At 29.1% G+C, this 26,402-nt stretch overlaps 2 protein-coding genes and 1 long non-coding RNA gene across 6 annotated transcripts in view; 1 reads left to right on the forward strand and 2 right to left on the reverse strand.

The window, feature by feature from the left end:
* On the forward strand, nucleotides 1-23,100 carry LOC130664048 (heterogeneous nuclear ribonucleoprotein L). Of its 3 annotated transcripts, none has more exons than XM_057463707.1 (10): nucleotides 1-614; nucleotides 5,659-5,702; nucleotides 6,557-6,626; nucleotides 7,755-7,840; nucleotides 8,114-8,210; nucleotides 9,392-9,455; nucleotides 13,940-14,032; nucleotides 14,413-14,702; nucleotides 14,806-15,289; nucleotides 15,447-23,100. In XM_057463707.1, the coding sequence occupies exons 1-10, from the start codon at nucleotides 552-554 to the stop codon at nucleotides 15,590-15,592; spliced, it is 1,437 nt and encodes a 478-aa protein (XP_057319690.1). In that variant the 5' UTR covers nucleotides 1-551; the 3' UTR covers nucleotides 15,593-23,100. The 3 variants fall into 3 exon arrangements, with proteins under 3 accessions (XP_057319690.1, XP_057319691.1, XP_057319692.1); XM_057463708.1 differs by having other exon boundaries at nucleotides 13,946-14,032; XM_057463709.1 differs by lacking the exon at nucleotides 1-614 and adding an exon at nucleotides 883-1,510.
* LOC130664049 (uncharacterized) lies at nucleotides 6,292-9,750 on the reverse strand. Its single transcript, XR_008989288.1, has 3 exons — nucleotides 8,114-9,750; nucleotides 7,708-7,854; nucleotides 6,292-7,011 (listed from the first exon to the last, which is right to left on the reverse strand). It is a non-coding gene; the product is annotated as an uncharacterized LOC130664049 (long non-coding RNA).
* The window catches only part of LOC130664047 (protein stum), a 9,937-nt gene continuing 6,302 nt past the window's right edge, over nucleotides 22,768-26,402 (reverse strand). For both annotated transcript variants that reach the window (XM_057463706.1, XM_057463705.1), the window contains one exon: nucleotides 22,768-26,358. In XM_057463706.1, the coding sequence (XP_057319689.1) occupies nucleotides 26,228-26,358 (131 nt within the window). In that variant the 3' untranslated portion in view covers nucleotides 22,768-26,227. The remainder of the gene's footprint in view (nucleotides 26,359-26,402) is intronic.

Here is a 26,402-nt window from a genome sequence, read left to right on the forward strand (position 1 = left end):
TAGTACAGTAGTGTGTTGAGGATTCCTTGGTTCGTCAGTCCGATTCGTTGCAGTCCGCTCCGATTCGCCGGGGCGTTTAATCCCGGTTTGTTTCTACCACTACCTAGTGCATATATATTAGTAGTCGCCGTGGTATCGATATTAAAATTTCTCGAAGGCGTCTCAGTTTATTCTGTTCCTGACGCACCAGTCCCAGTCTCCCTTAAACCGTTGGCGCGTTCGTCGGACAAGCAACGTCCGTGATAAGATACTCTGTTCGTGGCACGTCGCGTTCTTTATAATATTTTTTTTTCGCCCCTCTCCTCTACACCATAACCACGCCATTTACCAGACCTTCACCACCACCTGCTCCTTTATCACCGGATTTTATTTTCCTCTAAAAAACAATCGTTAAACTCATCCTCAAATAAACTCCGTGTCCACTCCAAAATCAATCATCACCAAGTACTCGACTAAATATATATACCGAAGAGGTGCGAGTGTATTTTAATTATCCATATATATATACATAAATATATATCTACCTTAACTTCGGTAACACGAGAGACAGGATGGCGTTCAATGGGGACGGACCCCACTCGAAGAGGCAGCGACTTGAGGAGTCCGGTCACAGGGTGAGGAGCTTCCAGACACCGTAAACCCGCGTTATTTATTTACATTTACATGCATTTTTATATATATATATATATATATATATATATATATTTTACATTTTCAAAATTCAAATCTCGTAATTACAAACTAATCACACGTTAATTTATTATTATTATTTATATATTTATTACTAACTCATTCATACAAAAATATTAATCATCATCATTTCTTTTTAGTCACCATCATAATTATTTTTCAAGTAGACAAATATATATTGTGCATAAATTCAAAAATACGTACAGAAAAATCACACGTACATGGACACAACATAATATAACATAACATAAAACAGCCGTCAGTTTATTGAACTTGTAATAAAATTATTATCGTTGAATAAAAGTCCTGGCTTGGGGACGATCGTCGTCGTCGTCGTCACAATTACAAGAACGGTGCTGCGTATTGTTATATTAAAATATCGCGCGCGTAACTCTACGTCGCCATTGGTATGTTATATGTACGGACCCTACGTACCAAGAGGAAGGATCGTTGATTCGTTAAGCTAATCTGGAAGTATCGATTTCGCGTCCGAGATAATACTAAACCTATCGATATTTATATATAAAAACATAAATGTTTTTTTAAAAAAAATAAAACGGAGTAAAAGAAGGAGATAAAGATACAAAAGATCATTTAATAAAATGATTAAAGAAAAAGGTTGTAGTGTTGATGATTGAATGGTTGATCATTGAACGGCAAGTCATCGGCATCGCCGTAAATATTGCCGTCAACTCATCGCCGTCGTAGCTAAGCTGTGTCCTCGTCCTCGTCTTGGTCTTGGTCGTCTTGGTCATCGTCATCGAGTCGACAACCTGTTATCCCTGCGTGCCAGCGGTCCCGCCGCTCTCTTGTCATGGAGGTATATTGATTATTTCGCGAACCCGGTCGCTACCGACGATACCTTCCTCTAGACTCTTGTCGATTTATTATTATTAATTATTCTTACACTTTATTGTTATTTTATTATTTTACAACAACAATAACAGTAGTAATAATAATAATAATAATATGAAGATATATATATTTTAAATGGTACAATACAATATACAATTACATAGACTGTAGGTATATATATATAAATATATAATACAGTAAATACACTACAATGCATGTCTGCATATCGATTTTCGTTCGCTTAATCACGCGTTGTATTCTATTTAAATTTTTTTATTGCTTCTGACATATTTATATATGACTTTATAATTGGAAAGTTCAACAGTAATTTACTTTACGTTTTTTACTCCAATTGAGAAAAAAATTTTTACTTTTTTTTACCCAAAATTTAATTAAAAAAGATCATAAATCATTGGATTTATCTTGTGACGACTAACATCTCGTAGTTAAAAATGTGGTCGTTATACAGGTGTCATATACTAGGGTCTATATACATGTAATTTTAAATTATATATGTATATATATTTTTTATAAATGGTATAGCATTTTGGAGTCTGATGATATGTCACAAAGACGAAAGTATAAATTATCTGTCCAATGAAGAAGCATTTATGCGCATATTCAAAAATTGGCGCACGCGCTCGTGCGTCATTGAAATCGATAATTAATACAATTTGCCATCTCCGTAAATCGTTTACCTTTGACCAATGATACGTAAAAAAAGTAAAATAACCCCCAGAGAATTATTTTAAATAAAATGGCAGAAACTTGTAAGAGAATAAAGGATGAAATTTTTTTTATTCCAGTAAATTTATCTCAAGAGATGTAGACATTGAGTTGAATTAAAAAGCCAACAAAAGTACTATCTACCTCACCGAGCTTTTGTTTCCTATCTCTATATTTCGATTCGCGGGTATATCTAGTCTTTTATATTAATAATGTATGATGTGGTGACGCCGATGACATACAAAAGAAGATTTGATATTATAGGTATGCATTGATAGTGCGATGATAGTGAAGCCCGATCTGATTACTCGTTCACCACCGTGTCATTGTACTCGGCGGTGTTGTCTTTCGAACGTCGCACTGTAGTCGCGACATATCACAGAGTTAATAATAGAAATGCATACAGATACAAGTAGATATTACTGCCGAGACAAGTTAAGTAGTCAGTTGTCCCATTGGTATATTCGCGTTTATTCGCCTGTAGGTACATACTTATTTTTTTATTTATTACTATTGTTTTTCTCCACTCTATTTTTTACATTCGCTCTTTATTGTTCATATATTTATTCATTTTATTTTTATTTCAGTGAAAAAAAAACAGTCAAGTGCCGTTTTAACTCTACTTAAATGCCAATTGTATGTAGACATTAGGGTGGCGCAAAAAAACCGACTATTTTTTTTTTTCGATCTCGCATGAAAATTCGTTGGTTTAAGATGTTTTAAGAAACCTCTCAAAAAATCAGCTCGATAAAGAATTTTTAAGAGGTCGCTCACGAATTTTGAAAATATAAAAAATAATCGAAATTCGGATTTTTATTTATAAATTTTTTTCTTTTTCGTGGCAGCAATAGTTTATATTTGTGAAATCATGACTACGCTGAGAATTTCAGCCCAAAATTTAAATATTTAAACCTCGCTCAAGAATTTTGAATGTCTCTGAGTGCTGTCTTTTGGACGTTTTTGAGCGACCCTTAAATATTAATAATAAAGCTTCTCGATTTGTTCACCATCAATTTACATGACAATGAATGAAATTATAACCCGAGAAATAGAAATATCAAGTTTTTTACATACTTTTTTATTTTTTAATTCAATTTGAAGGTTTTTTCGCTTATTCAAAACTTACCGAATTTCATTGTTGAAGACTGTCCTGTATATTTTTGGTTATGCAAAAGTTATATTTAAGTGAAATGACAATAATTTAGTTATAAAAACTAATTCAAATTATTAGTTACATATTATCAGTTAATATTCAAAATTCTTGAGCGCCGTTCAAATATTCAAATTTTGGGCTGAAATTTTCAGCATAGTCATGATTTCACAAATATAAACTATTGCTGCCACGAGAAAGAAAAAAATTTATAAATAAAAATCCGAATTTCGATTATTTCTTATATTTTCAAAATTCGTGAGCGACCTCTTAAAAATTTTTTATCGAGCTGATTTTTTGAGAGGCTTCAAAACATCGTAAACCAACGAATTTTCATGCGAGATCGAAAAAAAATAGTCAGTTTTTTTGCGCCACCCTAGTAGACATGTATATCAATTTATAATCGTATACAATAATTTATATAGACTTATGTATATATATCATATATATGTTCATAAAGTCTAAATTCACATTAGTAACAACTAAATAGATCAGCGAATTACTGTATAACATATAATATGTATAACATAAAACGTATTTGTTGTTGATGTTTTGTGTGATAGCTGAGTGCTCTCAACGCATTTTAAGACCGCGAACAACGTGATGCAGAAAGTGAGTCAAGAAAGCTCTCTTGGATACTAAGCAATAAAATGTAAACATTGTTTTCGTTGCTAATCTCTTTATTGGCGCGTGCTTGGCATATTGCCAATGGCAATAGTCGTCTACCGTCTCTTACTCCTATATGTATCCTTGTTGGTTTTCTCCTGTTGCTGGTACCGGTGCTGGTGCTGGTGCTGTTGTTACTGATGCCACTGCTGTTACCGGTTAAATTTCTGATTCTGCTGATGTGTTACAGCTACTCAGCTTAACTGGTTTTCATCTTTATCCTTTTCAAGGAAAACTTCCTGTTGCTGGTGCTGCTGATACAACTGTTGTCATATTTGCTGTAGATTTTTTATTTTACGCTGGTTAGATCTCAGCTATCAGTAATTTAGTACACGGAGAAAAATAGGCTTAAGGGGTAACTGATTTTCAATTCAATTTAATTCACGAACACTGGAAATCTAAAATAGAAAGTCTTGAGCGTTTTTTAAAACCTTATCAGAGGGCTAGAAGTTTCGTATTTTCAAAAATTATAATTTGTCTCAGAGAAAAATTGTTTTGAAATTCTCATTTACTCTACGAGTGCAACAAAGATTTTCCCATTTATTTTTTCTGAGTGAGAAAAAGGTCCGCTAGCGTATCCCCTTAAGAAATCTACGAATTTTTATTGTACTGTTAACGAAACTTGAAACAGGAAGTTGAGTTGCCTAAAAATTATTATGCTACACTATGAAAAATATTATGCACTTAAAAATGATTGATAAATTTTAATGAATATTATTTGGCTGCTCTCTTAAAATGAATCAGTGAAAAGACCGGAAAATCAGTGAATATTCACTGCGAATCAGTCCCAAGTATATCACTGATTCAATTAATATACCTGGGATTATTTGTGCAGTGAATATTTACTGACTTGAGTACTTTTCACTGATTTATTGTAAGAGAGTAAATTAGGAATAATAGTATAAAATAAAAAATTTTTAGAGACTCACAATAATAATTATAGTGCAGCATAGTTTGGTTGATAGCATGATGACAATTGATAAATTTTTTGTCTGGATTCTTACTCCGTGTAAATTGTATCTTATGTTATGTTATATTATTAACTGCTGACTGTGATAGATAGATTTGTATCTATGCAAGACATGATTTAACTAGTGTATGTTGAGTTGTCAAAGTTGATTGCCCGGTACAAAAAGAATAAGTTTACGATGGTTGAGCGGTTGGATGACGTCCATAGACGATTTTACTCAGAGTAAATGGAGTAGACCTCTGGGTAGCTTAATTTGTAAATTTGGATCGGGAATTTTCGTTGTTATAATGTATTTAGTACGACAACTAAACGACGTAGACGACAATTAAAATCGTTTTGCCCGGGATTTACACTTAAAATTTGTCTTTTATAACTGTCTATTGCATACAAATGTATATATAAGTATATAGGACATCAATACTAGACACTAGATAATAAATAAAACAAACTCAACTAAAGACTTTTGACGTGTACTTTGCAATACGACTTCCTCCATTTTATCCTCCATGCGACCGTCATTATTTTATTATTATTTTAATTATTGTTCGTCATAATTATTGTTAAGTTTATTGTAAATTTAATTTATTTTATTGTGTTTCAGAATCACGAATACAGTGGGTACGGCGATGAGCCGCGTCGCAAAAGGTAAATTGTTTATCATCATCCGTTTTTTTTATCTTTACTATACGTAATAATTATTAGAGGTTTAAGAGATTGGAGTTTTTGTTAAGACTTTTGTGGTTTCTGCCGGTAGATTTATCTATAATTATCAGGTACTCTTTGAGTTTAGATAATTTAATTCTTTATTAATTTATTTCACAATTTCAAATTTTTAAAACAACATTAAATATAACATTTATTTTTTTAAACTTTTAAAATTTAATAATTTTAATATTTTTAAATTACATCAGATGTAATTTTAAATTTAATATTTAAATATTTCTTCAAATTTTATTTAACATAAAATTTGAAGAAATATTTATATATTAAATTTAAAATTTATTTTTTTAACTTGCAAAATTTAATAATTTTAACATTTTTAAATTACAACAGATGTAATTTTAAATTGTGATAAATTTATCATCATTTTTTCTTTATTTAACATAAAATTTTAAAAAAATATTTAAATATTAAATTTAAAATTTATTTTTTTTACTTTCAAAATTTAATAATTTTAACATTTTTAAATTACAACAGATGTAATTTTAAATTGTCGTAAATTTATCATTTTTTTCTTTACTTAACATAAAATTTGAAGAAATATTTAAATATTAAGGATAAAAAAAAAAGAATAAGTGAGAAAGGTTTTACAATTGGCCATATTTTATGAGTTATGTATACATATATACATATATATGTGTGTGTATAGTATAAGGTCTGAAGAATTTTATAAAAGAATGAAAATGCCAAGCTCTGAACCTCTTTAATATTTTATTCATTCATATATAATGTACTTGGCCGAAAAATTAGCTCATAAATATTTATTGCTTTTTTTACAGAGAAGACAATAATAAACCGAATCACGTATTATTGTTTACAATAATCAACCCAGTTTATCCAATAACAGTCGTAAGTTTTAATAACAACATAATATGTACTTTAATAATATTTATTATTATTAAACATAGACGCTAATGCAAGTAGATTGTAAAGAATGATTATTATTTATGATGAACATATACATCAGAGCACTCTGTCTGCACTCTCATCTCATATCACGAGCCAAAAATTTAAAAGATCGTTGTGTGTTGTGACAAGCTTACTATCCACGAACATTATGCTTGTATGTATTATACAAAACAGTCCACGTGGATAAATAACGTTCATACCATTCGTAAATTCCTCATTGACTTTGAGGCATAACGACGGCTCATTTCTCAAGCAAGACGACACCGTTGTCTGGATTAAGTTGAGCGAGGTCAAGCGACTGCCAGCAGAATCAAAATCTAAAAGACTCAAGAGAGTGCAGATGGGGAATGTCTTCTTAATCTTTAAATATAATGTATATATATAATTTAAATTTTTAGGTGGGCGAGTAGTTTGAACTTAAGGATTATTCGTATAGAACTGTTTGTAAATTTTCTAATTATTTTAAAATTTACGATTAATACAAAAATTTTGGTTTGAACAACTTGAAATTGTTAATTGAAAGTTTTTCCAATAATTCAAATTTTTATCGGAGGTAAATAGAACTCAGACATGAATCTACGAAAAAATTTTTTGGTTACTCCAAAAACTGAAATCTCTATTAAATAAAATTTGAATATTTGAAAGCTGATCAGAATTTCCTAGATTTGAATCGAGTAATTTTAAAAGTAGCAAATAATTAAAAAACTCGAATAATTTTTAAATTTACGAATAATTAAAAGTTTCGAGTTTATGTACCTGAAGAACAAAACGTTTTTCGCAAAATGAAAATGAAAAAAATTTATGTAATTTGATTGCTCAAGGGGTAGGTTGGGGTGGTCAAGATTTCCGGCTGACATACCAGCATCTATATGCGAATTATTTAAAAAATCTAGTCATCAAATTTTTGTTTCGTTGCGCGAAAAACGTTCGGATCTTCAGGTACATACGGAAATTCAAATTATCTATTCGCACACTTCTAATAATCATTTTATAGTTTACATTATCAGTAATATGTACGTACTACTATTTTTGTACTGGTCAAATATCATTTATAAACATCTGTTACAGGAAGTACTGCACACAATCAGTGCCCCAAGTGGACAGGTACAACGTATCGTTATCTTCAAGAAAAACGGCGTTCAGGCTATGGTCGAATATCCTTTTTATTCTAAATATAAATATAAATATAAATAAATACACATTTAAATTAAAAAAAAAAACATTTAACTGAGAAACAAAATTAAACTTGAGAAAATTAATTTTTTGTTTGTTTTAGTATTTCTGTTTATTTTAGTTTCTCATTCATGTTTAATTGTAAACATTTAAAACATAAATGTAAGAATATAAGTGTGTAGGCTTGCATACAATATAATATAATATAAATTTATATATATATATAATCCTTAACGATTTGTTTTTGATATTACGTTTGACTCGGTAGAGTCAGCAACGCGGGCTAAAGAAGCCCTTCACGGTTGTGACATTTACTCGGGTTGCTGCACACTGAAGATTGACTTTGCCAAGGTAAGCATAAGAAGTCGTTGGTTTATTCAAAGTTAAAACTTTACAACGTGCTAACTCGTACGCAGGTCGCGAATTATCGATCGACCAAACGAGAAAGACAGTGAGAGATAGAGAGAGAGAGAAAGAGAAAGCAAGTACATACAATGTATATATTATAAATATATAAAGTTCAGACTCTATACAAGACAGTGAGAAAGTAAAGCGAATGAGAAAATTAGAGAGATAGAGAAAATGCGAGGCAGTGTAGTAGCGGTTGAAGAAGAGTCCGCGAATTCGTTGGCTCGTCTTTCAACGTCTGCCAGCCGCTTGAATTAATACTCTCGTTTAATGCTTCTACGCTGGGTTATATGCTAGGCGATTTAGCAGTTTGGCGGTCTAGAAAGCACGTGAGTGCCTGCCAAAAATAGTCAGATGATTTTACTACTACTACTACTACTACTACTACTACTACTACAACTACTGCTACAACTTACATTACCGTTGGTATGACTAAAACAAATATGCTTTAAGGGATCTGTTCCCCTTGACTAAATGTCGAGAATCACATTCCAGAACCGATAAGAACCCATAAAATATCAGTTTATAGTACTATACATAAAGGCAGTTATAATCAACCGGATACTTAAAATTTAAATCGTCAATCGTAATCGTAATCATAACAGTAATAACATTTTACGATACATCAAACCTAGGAAACGAGCACTTATGCATATGCTAGATGTGATTTAAAACGTTGACTATGGCATCCGCTGGCAGTTGGTTCACTGGACAAATATAGCTCAAGTATTTCAGAGACATGACGTTGATATGACAGGGATGCTCCAGTAGTAGGCTACATTACCAGAAACTTTGGTATTTCCCTTTGGCACCGCACGTTATCTTCATCATCATCTTGATAATCATAATAATTTAAATAATAATAATCAGTATTCTCATCCACGACGCCAAAGTAATTTTCTGTAATTTCAGTTAAATATCATATGAATCTTGTACAATTTACACGAGTAAGCGTGATCTTTACGATTTGTCATTCGTTTCTCTCCATCAACTCTCACACTTTCCGTTGGCAATTTAATTACGATTATATATATTTTATGAGACATTTATAGTAAATTTAGTGGTTCAAACTTGTGTATCTAATAATTATTATTATTGAAATACTTTATTTTGAAATGTTTCAGCCGACCAAGCTTAATGTATACAAGAATGATGCCGAGAGCTGGGACTACACGACACCAGCACTGGGTAAGCTTTTAAGCTCTTTCTCTTTATTTTTTTCTCTCTCTCTCTCCCTCGCTCTCATTTACTCAGTCAATCATTCACTCACTCACTTGCTCACTCACTCGAGCAGTGCAACGACGACCGATCGACAATCATTCTTCTAATATTTTTTTTTTTTAATTTTTTTACTCCTTTTATTTTTGCTCTCTTTTCTACCATCAATATTTCGCCAATGCTGCAACTGATGCTATTCTGGTCCAAGCTTCCTCTCTACTCTGGCCTCATGCTCTATCAGCCTCTCTACTACTTCTATTTCCAACTCATTGCTTCCTACCCTCCCCAAACCTCCTCCATCCCTCTCGCACAATCCTACCCTACTGTGTTATCCCTGACATGCACCAACACTCTTTTATCGCCATTAGCCGCCTTCTGCCTATCTCTATACCTGCCTGGTTGCCTGCCTGCCAAACTGACAACTATCGAATTGGAACTCCTCGGGGCGGAACATTGTCCCACTACGAAAAATCACTGATAAAGTAAAAGAAGTTACGTTTAGATCCACGGATTCCCGGGATGTCACGAGACTGTCTGACGTGTGGACGACGTTACTGCCGCCCCGAAGAAAATTCACGCGAATAAACGCAATGCCAATAATTTTCTTTCATATGTACATGTACATATCTTTATATATGTATGTATAGATATATTCATACCTCCTACGATTACTCTTTGGACCACGCCCTCTAATCCACTACTACAATACCTATATATTTAATCCTTTAATCTCTCAAACTGTATATCACTCTTGCTCTTTCTCTGTGATCGGTATTTGTCCGCTGTACCAATTCCCCGGCAGATATTGTCATTTTAAAAAATATACGCGAGCTTACGTGAGAGAATCCATGATAAATATCACAGTTACACACAGTTACCAATTGTTTAAATATAATAAGTCGTTGCCTTATTCGTTGTTACACTTTATTGTCGCATGGAAGCATTTTGTAGATTTTTTTTTTTACGATTAATTATACATGGAAAAAAATTTTTTTTATAGATTAGTAATACTGTTTAGCAATGTAAATTTAATATATCAAATTAGTTTGAAATTTAAATTATGTACATATTTTTTTCGCTTAAAAATATCGGCTCTAGATAACAAATTATTTTTATTATTTTTTAGTAAATTTAATCCTTTGAAAAAATTATTTGTATAAATAAAAAAAAAGTAAAAAGTTGGTCGGTTTTCTGTAAAATTTCAATTTCAATTTCAATTTTAATTTAGAATCTCGTTCATTTAAAATTTATAATAATAATAAAACGTCAGCATACATCCCGGGCTTTGAATTAAGATTCTGCTAAAACTATGCAAAACAGAGTAAAACTGTACATAAATAATTTTGTAAAGGATTATATTGTACACACAGTTATAAGATTCTCTGCATCGTGGACCTTAAGTCAATGGGTTTGTTAGAAGAGTTTAAATTTAGAAAACTCATTTAAATAACAAGAGAAAATTATTATAATAATTTTTATTTTTTTTTACACAGAAAATAATAATTTCTTGTAAGAAATTTTTTGCACTCAGAGAAAAAAATTATCGACTGTAAATAAATATTTTTCATTCAAGAAAGTTTTTTTTAAAACTTCAATTTTTTCGACTAAAGTAGAAATTTTCTCTGACCAATTTTTTTGACTCAAGAAAATCTTGACTTGATTCTCAAAAACGTGACTTTTGACTCAAAATAATTTTTTTTTCTGTGTATGAATTAAAGACGAAATTTTCTCAAGACTGGAAAAAATTTCTTGACGCAAGAATTTTTTTTTTTGCGCCATATCCTTTTTTTTGTGTACAAAATTAAACAGTATTATTTTTTACAATTAATAAATTTATTTCCTTAAATATTTAAATAATTTGTAGCAAAAAAATTTTTTTCCATTTATATTGACTTGATGATTGATATATTATAAACTAATATTTATATAAATAGTGAATCATTGTCGCATTAAGCTTCCAGATACACATCAAACCACCTCAGTACACATTGCGTTAAAAAATACGGTATATAAATATATATAAATGACTTATTTATTGTTTAAATAATTTAGTGAGCTACTTGTCACAACACATGATGGATATTCTAGTGTATATTTAACATAAACACAACGAAAAATATAAAAAATGTAGCAAGTAGAAAACAAAATAATAAAAATAATCACCGGCGCTTAAACTACTTTAAACATCATCCAACACAAATGACAAACATATAATTTGTCATCGAATCATGCCATCGAGATAATAAATAATAAAAGAAGACACACATATTTATAATAAATACATCACCACGGCCTGCACTCAACTTTAACACAAGGATCAAAAATATATCAACTGATAAATAATCATAAAATACAAGTGAATAATCATTGATCGATTATTTAACAACTCTACACCTATCAAAACACATAGATGCTGAAATTAACTGACAAATCTTTCACGCGTTAAAATCTCAATATATCAAGTTTACTTTTTTTATATTTTTTTTTGTTAACGTAAATTATTATTATGAGACCTGTAGTAATTTAGTGAAAGATGCTTTCAAGAATCGTACCGTCAATTATCGCTTGAAGAGCCGGACGAGACATAAAGGAGGCAAAAAGAAAGTTATATTTATACTGCGGGTGAACGCCAGAGGGATGGAGATGGGACAAAAAAATAATATATAAATATATATATAATATTAACTACAGACGAATGAAAATGAATGAAAAATAATAAGACGGAAGCTTATAATGTTTAAAAAATGTAAATATATGTGTATATGTATTTATATATATACTTATGTATATATATTAATATATGTATGCATAAAAAGACTAATTAGTTACGTAACTGTCACATAGTTTACAAGATATTCTCACATATGTCACACATACTACGAGTAGAGTAATATATTTATGTATATATATTTATATATTTATATATACATATATATACGAGATCGGACCCTCAACAACTTTCATTCACCACCAGCATCGACTGTTAAAATATATATGAAACGAAACAACTCACCTATAAAAGCATTTTATATACGAATGTACTAATTGAGAACAAACATATACATTAATTTATGTCGCATAATATATATATTTATAATTATACTTGACATTTAAAATAATTTATTAAAAAGTCTATAATAATAAAATAAACACTAAAATTTACACTTATGCATATATGTGCTTTATTAGATACAATATGGATCGTGTATATATGCAAATTAATGACCAAGTGGTTTTAGTAATAATATATTAATAATAATTATAATAATAATAATATTGCTAATAATAATCACAACAATGTTATGTGCCATTTTTTGCAAAGGCTACCAATGCACTCACAGACAAACATTCGACTGATGAACCTATCGACCACTGCTATCGCCCCGCCATCAATTTACCGAGTCTACAAATTCGATAAAAAACTAAATATTAAGAGAGAGAGATAATTTATGTAATTAAAAATAATAATTATTTACTTTAAATCGGATAATACGGAGTCTAGTCATTAATCCTCCCGTTAATTCACACTTATAAATTAATAAATTTAACACAAGTGGCGGTCGAGGCTTTAAACAAAATTTAACCGGTTAATTAAACACGGATTTAATAATAATTATTATTTATTAATAATAATAATAATAATAATAGTAATAATAATAATAACAATAATAATAATAATCAACAAAAAAACATTTGGAAAAAAAACATGTGCACAGAAATAATACAAGAATAATCCGGAAGTGCGGAAGATTGCAGGTGAAAGATGTTATGTTGGAATGTTTGTCTGTGTGCAGATGCGGCCATCAACTACTTTGTTGACTTGAGGCGATGATGATGATAATGATGGTGATGATGATGATGTTGGTGATGTTGGATTTACAATGGACGAAAGAGAGAAAATTGAAAGAGAGATCAGGTCTGATGAGTGAACACAGCACTTTAGGTAGGTTCTACTACAAGTACTTTTGATGATGATGATGATGATGATGATGATCCAGAGCCTTGTCAGCTGTATTGGTTGGAGATATAGAACAGAGGCTTCTACAAGAGATTATTTTGTACAAGATCGATCAACTGATTCACGGTAAGTGGAGTAATGCCGCTTGCTTGCCAATCAAAACAGTTAAGTAGTTTTTAAGCCAAATGAATAAAATATTTAAAATTTTATTAATAAATAAAATAAATGATAATAATACAGTACATTATTTAAACCTTACGGTCATGTAATATGTATATAACAATTAGTTGGTGGATGTGAGGTGAATAGATCGATGTTATAAATATGTAGAGGCGCGGTTTCACTGACAATGTTGCTGGTGGTTGGCTGTGGTTAAATTCTGACTCTAAAAGACAAGAAGAGTAAGAGTAAGAGCGAGAGATTAAATATACGACAGACGAGAGTGTATGTTTGGTCGCGATAACCGTCCTTACCGAGCAAATTACCTCTGTTTAAGGTGCAGTGGCTCACCAAAAAGAACCAAACACCAACGGACGACCGGCGCCGCTTCTTGCTGAACCGAGATATGGAGCAGCACCACAGCCATATGGTAACTTTTTTTATTTTCCTTCATTTTATTACATTATCCACCAGACTTTTAACTTACTTCCACATATACTTTTTTTTTGGAGTCCAGATTAGTGATAAAATATTTTTATAACTCGAAAAGTCAACTTAAATTTATCCATTTCCTCTAAACTATTTACTTAACTATTTACTTAACTTGATACTAAAAAAATAAAATGAGATATCCAATTAGACGGTAGTAAGAAAAATAAAAATAAACTTTCTGGTAATTGCCGACGTCTTTTATAATTAACGAATGCTATTCAAACCTCAAGAAGCTTGTTAAAATATTCATCTCGTGAGCTTTATACTTATGGTTAATTTAGCCGACTCTAATAACGTTAGGTTATTTCTTGGCCGCAGGCTCGACGCCACAAGTGGGCTTTCCACCCGGGCACGATCGCTACGAGGAAAGCTTCAATGGACCCGCAACGTATGCGGAACCTTATGAGAGGTATGGGTTAAAGGGTGACTTCAGTGGCCGAGAGCCACTTCATCCGTCTCCAGCTAGACCTGGTTATGTTCCAAGTCTCGGACAAACGCCGCCGACAAGTACTCAAGGCTCAGTTATGATGGTTTACGGTCTACAAGCTGACAAAGTAAACACTGACAAGCTCTTCAACCTCTTCTGTCTTTACGGCAATGTCACTAAGGTAAATACACTCTTTAAGTATTGTTATTTTTCTACCTCGTTATTTACTCGCCAGTGAAACCCGATAACTTTTTAATTTTTACGGATTTTTTTTGATTTTTTAGGTGAAATTCTTGAAGACAAAGGAAGGATGTGCCATGATTCAAATGGGTGATAGTATTGCCGTGGAACGGTGCCTACAAAATTTAAATAATGTGACAATTGGTACTGAAGGTAAACTTCAACTCGGCTTTTCAAAGCAGGCCTTTCTCGCTGACGTAACAAACCCTTACGTATTGCCGGATAAAACTGCCAGTTTTAAAGACTTCACTGGTAGTAAAAATAACAGATTCTTAAATCCAGCAATGGCTAATAAAAATAGAATACAGCCACCGTCAAAAATAGTTCACTTCTTCAATACACCACCAGATCTTACCGAGGAAACAGTTAATAATGTATTTGTCGAACGTGGAATAGAAACACCTTTAACTATAAAATTGTTTCCACTCAAGTCAGAGCGCTCGTCCTCGGGGCTTATTGAATTCAGCAGCGTAGGAGTTGCCGTCGCTGCGATAATGGAGTGTAACCACACAGCACTAGAGAATAGTAGTAAGTTTTAGAAACTAGAACATGACTAGTATTCATTAAATGTGTTAGCAATCAAATAGAGTAGAAAATAAAATAAAAAAAGACAATCAGAGATAAAAGAAAAATAAAAAAAAACTTATTCGTCTTCTATAAATTGATTTTTGTTGTTTAAAACTAGATGGCAAGTTTCCGTACATCATGAAATTGTGTTTCTCATCATCACGTACGATACCAGCAAACTTTCCACCAGCCGGTGCAAGTGCCAATGCATCAAGTGATTCACCCGGTAATGGGCACGCTAAAATGCAACAAGATTCAGAATAGAACGTCGAACTCCAGGGCCAGCATCAGCATATCAGCAGCATCCGTCATCAACAGCAGCAGCAACAGTTTCATCATCATCTCCATCATCAACAGCAGCAGCAACAGCATCAACAACAGCAGCAGAAGCATCATCAGCAGCCGCAGCAATATCATCAGCACAATCATCATTTTCGTCATCATCGTCTCTCACAAGGTCAGGCACAGGGTCAATATGGCCTACATGAATTATGTGTCACGGTAGGAACAGCCGTGCATCCCCAAACAGCCATAGCTTTATCTCCCGTTTTACCACCGCCACTTCCTCCTTCCTGTCACCTTCTTATCACCACACCGAGTATCTATTCAGGCGTACAGAGGGTGTCTCATCAACCGCCCCCACCTCCTCCTCCTCCACCCCCACCCCCACCGCCAACTCCCGGTGCGCCGGCACTTCCGACCCCTACGGCATTAGCACCACAACCGTCGCTTCCTCCATTATCGTCACAGCCGCTGGCCGCTTTCTGGCCCTACGGATAAGAGTATCGGAATTTAAACTTTCTGCTGTCAAACAGAAGGATTAAAAAAAACGTAAATAAAAATAAAATAGGAAAATAATAATAATAATAACAATAACGATAAAAATAAATTGCATATAAAGAAATGTAGAAGCAACAAAAAAGATATTAAAAATAAGAAAGTGTAGATGAAGAAAAATATAAATAAACAAGGCTGGACCAACTATATCCAGACGTAGACATGCCTAGAGGTCCCTCGTCCCGTTTTTTGATTAATTAGTATTGCCGTGGTTCTGGTTAGTTTTGATAACTCATCGATTTATTATTGAACGGGAAAACATCACAATTATCATAATATAAAGTGTGATAGATTGCCACAAAATTTTAGAATTGCGTTTTTTTTTCTCAGATACATATCAAATCACGTGGCAATTACGTTTGCTGATTAGACGATTTTTTGTCGTTTATAATATTAATATTACTAATAATAATAATCTAATAATAACAACAACGAATGTATGACTTTTCTTACGTTCGGGCTCTACTCTAATGACGTCATCTTAACTATTGTTTGCTTTAAATGATAAACACCTGAACCACGTGCTATTAAATATAAAAACTGCCGTGTTTATAATCATTTAAATAACCGTCCAGGATTACTTCGACACGGGGAAATAAATAAATGAATAATTAAATTTATAAATAAGTTATGATAATAATAATAATGGTATATTGTCAAGTAATGTTGGATTGGTATATTTAATTGGTTAAACTGGATTTAGAACGATGATTACGCGACTTTACGCGATGTATTTTTGGAGCCACCTCTAGTCCCCGATACTGCGCACCATTTCCGACGATAATTGCCGCTACTCATTCATTTACCCGCATAGTATGCCGATAGATTTATTAATCAATTGATTCATTAATTTATTTATCCATCTATTAATTGATTACTTTCATTATTGTAAATTACCAATTAAATAATAATTTTAAAAATATTTCTTTTTGTATAAAAAAATTCGACAGTTTATTGAAACTCTATTTTATAGACGAGCTTACATCAGTAAGCGGCAGTAAATCGTCGTGACTTTTATGAATTTTAAACAAAGAAAAAAAAAAAAAATTATATAAAATATATCTTCTTGACTGCTATATTTAAGAACAATAAATTTAATCTTATCACTGGCGTTCACACATGCGGTGGGCTGTAGTGTTCAGATTTCCTAATAACTTTCAAGTAAATAATAAATTAATATTAATAAAAGTATATAAGTATATACTCGATACTAAATTCTTTATTCGATTTATAATCACGGATCGAATCACGGACTGTGAATTGAATTTTATATACTAAAATAATTAAAAAATTACCTTGAACACAACATGATATAATTAGTGTCTCTTGGCAATATTTTGTCGGGTCAAGAGATGTTTTTATAATAAAAAAAAAAACAAAATAAAATAAAAAAAATATAATAAATGAAGCAGGTTTTAGATCTCGGATAAAAAAAAAAACATTTTTTGATTAAAAGCGAACCAAATGACAACGCTATCAATTAAATTCTTCTAAATTACTCTATAATTGCTATATATATATAAATATATGAGATATCTATTAACAATAAATAAATAATGTAGACGCAACTCGGCCATGCATTATATTTAAATAATGACTACAAATAATAATAATGATAAATAATAAAAGTAATAATTATCCGGGCATTGCATACCCCCATGAGACGTAGACAGAAAAAATAAATAAAATATCACCGGCAATTAATGTCCACTGATCGTGCAAGAGCATGAGAGATGATGAGTGATTGCGCGTGTAAAATTTAAAAAAAATTTCAAATGAATTAATAACAGAGTAAGAAAGTGGAATTTATTATTAAGAGTAATAATTTAAATAAATGATTGACGATTTAAATAAAGAACAAATTTATATGTGAGGCAGGTGTAAAAACAAATATATAACTAGAGTATTTGATAAAAAATACATATGATATTGTATTGCAGAGTTTTTTTTAAATTAACGTGTAATGCAATATGTGGTCTGATGTATGTACATAGAGAGCTTCAACGATGATTCGCAATGATTTAAATGAACGGAATTGTTTTGGAAAGTGCTTAAGTAGCCTAAACAAAATAATAATAATAATGATAAATAATAAAAGTGGTAATTTTAAAAAAATAATGGACTAAATAGAAAAGTAACACGTCGTCCCACGGACGTTTACATACGCTTTGTATTTTCTATTATCAATTAAATTTTATTACTTTTAAATATTAAAACCAATCTTATTAAATATTATTTTATTTTTCGCGATTAAATCATGATAATTATAATAATAATTACTAATTATTAATTATATTTTTATTTTTGATTTTTAAAATTAAATTACTACACATTTGTAAGTGTAGAATCATATCAGGTTAGTATAGATTTAAATGAGAAAAATTAAAAAAAAAAATTAAACATGTAGACATCCAGCGAATTTTTAATTAATGAGTAAAAAAATAATTAGATGGCGAGAATAATGTCATATCGTAAGTAATTGTAGGTGTAATGTGTAAAAAAAATTAATTAGGAGTTTTGGAATTAAATCGGGAGTATCGTCATTATTATTTTATAAATTTTTATTTTAAATACTTTACCTGTAATTAATTTTTATTTATTCTTATTTTAATTATTAATTTTTTGACGGATTTATTAATTTATAAAAATATTAATAAACAAAAAGTTTCTTTCGTTTTTTTTTGTTTTATCGAGTAGAAATATCGTTTGGATACGGCTGTGAGAAATATACTTTGGCAAAAATATAATTTTTTTGAAAAAAAACAAAATAATAATAATAATATAATATAATATATATAAATAAATATATATATATATGTATATCCTCGATTTACAATTCACACGACAATATATCATTAATTATCACTAACACTTAAATATCAAGTCAGTTGGAAATAATATTTTATAAAGAATTTTTAAACATAATAATGAGTCATGATAATGGAAAGTTTTTTAGCAACTGATTATCATTATTATAATTATCCAACAATCTGGCTTAGATATTTTTACGTGCCAGATTATTTTAATCAATCAAGTAAGAAAAAAAATATACTGAAATAATACAAGCATACATTAATCAATTAAAGTAATTAGAGAAAAAGAAATGTCGATCAATTTTTTTTTCCTCTTCTATTTATACAAAATTTAAATAAAAAAAAAAAAACTGCGTTTAGCAATGAAAAAATAAAAAAATAATGTAAATTATTTTAATTGACTTAGTAGTTGAGACGCTTAAATGATACCCTCGTGATTAAATCACGTTGAGATGCGAATAAAAATAGTGGCGGTTTTTATCAAAGCGCGTCTACTTTTAAATAAAAATTCAAAAGCCAAAAAAAAATAAACTGAAATGAAAAGTAAAAGTAAAGTATAAATAAAATAAAAGTAAAGTATGAATTTGAAATTTTTAAAGTAAAAATAAAATCTGCACATTAGACTGTCGCTTATTTTCTGATAAATAAATTGTACATTAATTTACTAATTAATTAATTAATTAATTACTAACATTTAAAATTTTTAGTCTACATTACAACGAACGTTTGCAATTATTTTAAATCCGATAATTTTAAACCGGATTTAAATAATAGTATGGCGGGAAAATAAAATGATTTTTTTAAACGTAAATTATTTAAATATTTAATTAAAATAATTATTTGCTAAATTACGAGCCATTTAATATTCAAATAAATAATTAACGTTAAAAAAATACCATTAATTATATTTTAAATGAATTGTGTATCCGTTTGATTAACGAAATTTTATTTCGTTTAATTATTCGTCTGTTGACGAGTATTGAGTTTGCATTTGCTTTCATTTTATTTAAATAATAATTAATATTTAAACAAATAAAAGACATACCGAAAGATATTAAACTCTATATTTAAACAGAAAAATAATAAAATTAAATTAAACGAGCGCGTAAATTTAAATGCGCTGTAACTAATCAAGACTATACCATACACCGGTAGAAAATTTAAGTCAATAAAATATTTAACTAAATTGCCAATTATTAAAAACATCCTTTATTTTTTATTTGTTCTAAACGTTCAATATATATATATGTATATATATATATATATATATATGTACACATGTATATGTAAATATATACATAGTAATAATCATTATATTTTTGTTCAAATTACGATGGATTATTTGCAGTATTAAGCAATCATCTTCCGGTGAATGGAATACAAATTATGTACAAAATCAAATCTTATTGTATTTAAAATAATCTGATACATATATGACATATATTAAACAAATAAAAATATTCACACACATATACATTATACAAATATATAAATATACACAGGCGTATTGTAATTGTAATAATAATGATAATTAAAAATAGAAAAAAAAAATAAATAATCAGACAGTAAGAAAATTTTTGATGTCTGTAATATTTATCAAGGTTGTAAGAACAAAAACAAAATGATTTAAACTGTGTCGATAATTATTCTAAAAAAAGCGGGCGAAAGATTTTTATTTAAAAAAAAAAAACTAATGCATATCCCATCTATGTGTATATATTTGAAGAAAGAATAAGTAATGTATGGTACACTTTTATCAAATGATACTGTAGTAATCTATTATTTATAAATTCCAATTTTTTATAAAAAAATTGGAGTATATACTTACATTAATTAATTAATTAATTGATGGACATTGCGTCTTAAAAAATGAAAAAAGAAAAAAAACAATGGTATTAGAATTAATGTCTTGTTAGTAATTAGTATAGAAAAACATATCGCTATTATTATATTATTAATCATGATTTATATAATTTAATTATTAATAATTGATTTCTATTAATTAATAATTATTACGATTGTTACAATGTATTGTCATTATTGGTTATCATCTTCATCGACAGTTGATTATTATTGTTCAATTTATAATTTAGTTATCAATTATGTTTGTAAAAAAAATAATCTATTTTAAAATTGTAACGCTAAAGCGCAATATTGCTCGACATACGTCACAATTACTCGGATAATTAAATTTATTATAGCTATTAAATTCTTAATTACATGTTTTAAATCTTCTTAATGGTAATTTTAATATTTTATTTCAACACTTAATCACTACGGATTATATAAATTACACAGCTACATATATAGATATATATATATTAGGGGTGGACGAATAGTTCAAATATACAAATTATTCGTATCGAAACAAATAAAATAATTCGAAAATATTCAAATTGTTCGTAAATTTTCGAATAATTTGTAAGCTTTCGACCTATTCGAAAATTTTTTTTGAACAGAATTATTCAAAAACTTTCGGATACTTATAAAATTTACGAGTAATTCAAAAAGTTACGAATAATTTGGAAAGTTTTGATCCGAACTCGATTCGTACATCCCTAATATATATATATATTAGGGTGAGCCAAAAAAACCAACCTATCGAATTTACGTCTTTAAAAGGACCTATATATCTAGAAAAAAACTCTCCCATCGGGCGAAATTTTTAGCTCAATTTTAAAAGGTGTCGGTAGCCATTTGAAATTTCCCATTTAAATAACATGCAAAAAATTTTTTTTTATTAAAAATATTATAACTTTTGAACCGTGTGAGATAAAAATTCGGCTCTCGAATATTCTTGTATGGCATTAAATTTCTTTAGAAAAAGTCCTGGGAGTCGAATTTGTAAACTTGATATTTCGTATACTAACAGGCCATCAAAGTTTAGAATAAACAGAATCATACAAATTTAAGGCTTTATTTGGATTTTCCAAATACTTTTCTTTTATTGTGATATCGATCACAATAACAATCGTTGTTATCGATCGATAACAAATATTATTTGTTACAACGTGGATATTGTTGGTGATTTCATTGCATTACATGTAGAACAAATTTTCTTTTAAAATTGAGCTAAAAATTTTGCCCAATGGGAGAATTTTCTTTTCGATATATAGGTTCTTTTTAAGACATAAATTCGATAGGTTGTTTTTTTTGGCTCACCCTAATATATATATATATATATATATATATATATATATATATATATATATATTATAAATCCAAGTAATTTATGTAAAATATATTTTTACATTAAATAAAATTAATAATCTGAGTAATTAGTATTGCAATAGAGCGTTTAGCGAAGCCAAGTATTACCGGTGTCATTTACCTGTCCCTCCCTTACATATCAGGTTGTAGTAAATCCAAACTATCTTCTGTCATATCAATGTATGTAGTGTTAGTGAACCGTATATCGGTTGATAGGAATCCTAATCCCTGAAATAAGACCGGGAGTATTTATTTACAAATTTAATAACAATACTGCGTATTGTTGAAACAAAAAAAAATATTAATAAATAACTCCCCAGTCTAAGACCCGTCCCTAAAAACCTAGTGTCCTCTTCATAATAATCTGGACCTGGAGCATTCAGGTCCTTGCTCTGTCTTCCCATCGCTGCGTCAAAAGACAAACTAGATGTAATATAACAAGATTTATTGATTATACATATATAAATATAAATATAAATAAATAAATAAATATATATATATATATACGTATATATATATATTATACATATACATATATATTATACAATATTAAAATACAAATCAATACGTGAAATATGATTTTAAAAAACTGTATCATAACGGGAAATTAAAATTTTGTTATTTTAAAAATTTTAATTTTAATTTGGGTGGATATTTATTTATTCAATAAATAATAAATTTAAGTATCTGACAAATACGAGAGATACAAGGATTCGTTTAAATTGAATTATTAATCCGGTGATTTGCGAGTAACCACCCGTCCCTTTATAATAAATTATTGCCCGTTATGCCGCGGTACAATGCGTATAAATTTAAATTTAAATGTATTTTAATGCTATAGAGGTATAATTATTAGTACAATAATAAAAAATATAAATAACATTAACACACGAATGATAAAAAAAAGAAAAATATATAAAATTATAATTGAAATTAATTAAACAGAATAATCAGTATACAATTACATGTACACAAATTTATATAACAAACATATACACGCTCAATCACTCTTACTCTACATACTTTTGTTGCGATGCCATTAAACTTACAATTAATACTAAAAAAAAAAAGAATAAATAAATTATAAAAAAAAATAAAAAATATGTAAACGTAAATGTGTGTGTAATTATATACATTTATAAATATTTTTATTTATATATAAGTATTTTATTTGGATATATATTTATAAATGTATATAATTACTTACACAGAAAAAAAATGATTTTTTGGCGCGAAAAATTTTTACTCGCCCGAAAAAAATTTTTACTTCGCCTAATCCGGGTTCAAAAAAATTATATATCATTATATATTTTTTTTTTACCTGTAAAAAAATTTTTTGTATAAAAAAAAAATTTTTTTAGGTGAGAAAAAAATTATTGCGCCAATAAATTCTTCCAAGTCTTAAAAAAATTAAAATTTTCAGTTGGTAGTGAAAAATATTTATTGCGCCAAAAAATCCATTTTTTCTGTGTAGCATTGTACTGTATGTCGTACGCTCTAATGTTGTTTAAAGAGTTATTTGCGAGTCAATTACATGTGCCTAGCAGCCCTGAGCACCCTACCAAGTGTACCACTGTCTAGATGAAAATCTAAATATACAAAATAATATTTAAAATATAATAATAATATAATGATAATGATGATGAATAAAAGGATAAAATACTTGAGCGAGTGAGCGAGAGAGCGAGAGGCTAGATGAGAAAAAAAACTGGTGAACAAACAATAATTGCGATAAAGCATTTTAAGCGTAATTTTATTTAAATAATCATGTATATTTAATAGCCAGCACAATTATCTGGTCCTATTTTTTGGGAGTCAGTTAATTTATTTATTTACTCATTTTTTTTTTTTTTCTATTTTTTTTCCTCGTTTTTAAATTTGCCAAGAAATGTATTGCCTACTCAATTAGGGGTATATATTAAATAATATATGAAATACAAGAGATTTAAATGAATATTTTAAATTATCTGTTGCCTTGATAGATCCATTTTTTAATTATAAAAATTATTTTAATTTCACTGAGTTTAAAATTATTATTTTCTTTAAAACAGTCATCTGTCATTAACATTAACGATCATTAATATAAAATATATATTTATCATACAATTGATATTAAAATTTAAAAACTAATGATCGGTATTCCATAATTACTCTTACGCTGACACTCACTCGCCAAATATTTTTAAAAACAATCTAAAAAAAAAAAATAAATGAAATATAAATAATAATTCACCACCAATAATAAAGTAATTAAAAAAAAAGTCATAAACACAGACACTAACAAATTGATCAACAAATACACTCTTTACTCACGACCGACAGCAAAAGATAACAGCGGAAAAAATTCAAAAAAAAATTTTTAAAAACTATAATTACTGTATACAGTAAAAAAAAAAAATGCTTTTAGCTGCTAGCGTTTACGTAGAATAGATAAATTTATTTTAAGTTTTAAAATATAATTAATATTACGATAAGGTAAAAAAAAAAAAAAAACAAAATATCAGCCGCTATCACTTACTCTGTAACACATACACTGTAACATTATATTAACATTATATACTGCGAATTGATACATATGAAATCACATTAAACATGTACTACTCTTATATATATCTATATATACATATCTCTATATATATAATCATTGATTAACAATTTTACACCCACACTACCAATTCAATTCCAATCTTTACCTTTATCATTGAAATATTTTTTATATTATTATATTCTATATATACGTAAAAAAAAATATGAAAGATAAACAATATTTATTAAAAAGGTAATTTAAAATTTTGTTTAAACTTATAAATTAAAAAATGATAAATTGCCTTATATATTTTATTAAAATTTATTTTAAATTCAAAGATTAACGTATACGTCATATTTACAACACGATACATCATTTTCACTGGAATACAATGTTAAGCGTGCATTAGTTATTATAAAAAATATATACATATATATTTATTTATATATATACATGTATATATATTTATAATAAGGGATTGATTTAAAATTATCCTTTAAAAATTTATATATACAGGCTTTCATTGAAAGCATAAGTATCGGAGTTATCTGTTACTGTTGTAATATATATATTAGGGTGTGTAATTTTAGGGCAACTTTTTTTTTTTCAATGGACTACTAATTTCTATTCTTGCAGGAAGTGGCTCATCGCGATTTTCTATTTTCCATTTAAATAGCGGGAAAAAAATTTTAAGTTTGGAATTTTATACCTCGGGTCAGGATATATTTTTGTAGGAAATTTAACGTTCTACAAAAAAAATCTCTTATCATTTTTTGATAAATTCATCTGCTCATAAGTTATTTGAGCTTGAAATCAAATTTATAGTAAATTTCGAGATTTTTTTACTTTTTCAGCGAAACTATTAGACTTATCACTGAATGTCACTGAATCTTTTTTGTAGACAATTTTATTTCCGACAAATTAACTCTGATAAAGTTTTTTAAAATTCCGCATTGTTTTCTAGTTATTTTCATTTTAATGTCAAGCTCTTGAAAAAAAGTGTTCTTATCGATTTCAAGAACTTGGGATTAAAATGAAAATAACTAGAAATCAATGCGGAATTTCAAAAAACTTTATCAGAGTTAATTTGTCAGAAATGAAATTGTCTACAAAAAAGATGCTTTGAAATTTTGTGATAAGTCTGATATTTTCGCGGGAAAAGTAAAAAAATCTCGAAATTTACTATAAATTTAACTTCAAACTCAACTAACTTTTGAACAGATGGATTTACGAAAAAGTGATAGACTTTTTTTGTAGAGCGTTAAATTCCCTAGAAAAATATATCCTGTCCCGAGGTAAAAAATCCCAAACAATTTTTTTTTTCCATGTTATTTATATAGGAAATAGAAAATCGCGATAAGCCCCTGCAAGTATAAAAGCCAGTGATGCGTAGAAAAAAAAGTTGCCCTAAAATGACACACCCTATCATACAAATATATATATAAATATCAGACGGAAGAATAAGAGATGAGTATATAGAATACAATAGCAGGAAGCCAATCATTCGGGAGATCAACGAGCCCGTTCCATTCCACGAAGAGCTTGAGTAGGTACTCCAGGTGGAGGCAAAACTGCATCAATACTTCCTCTAGCTTCGACGTCATTGTTACTAGCCTCAGCGGCTTTGAATCGTTTCCACTTTCCTATAGAACAAAATTCAATGAAATAAAATTTTTATGATACTTGA

The sequence above is a fragment of the Microplitis mediator genome, chromosome 2, assembly GCF_029852145.1.
Source record: "Microplitis mediator isolate UGA2020A chromosome 2, iyMicMedi2.1, whole genome shotgun sequence".
In the NCBI taxonomy this organism is placed as follows: Eukaryota; Metazoa; Arthropoda; class Insecta; order Hymenoptera; family Braconidae; genus Microplitis; species Microplitis mediator.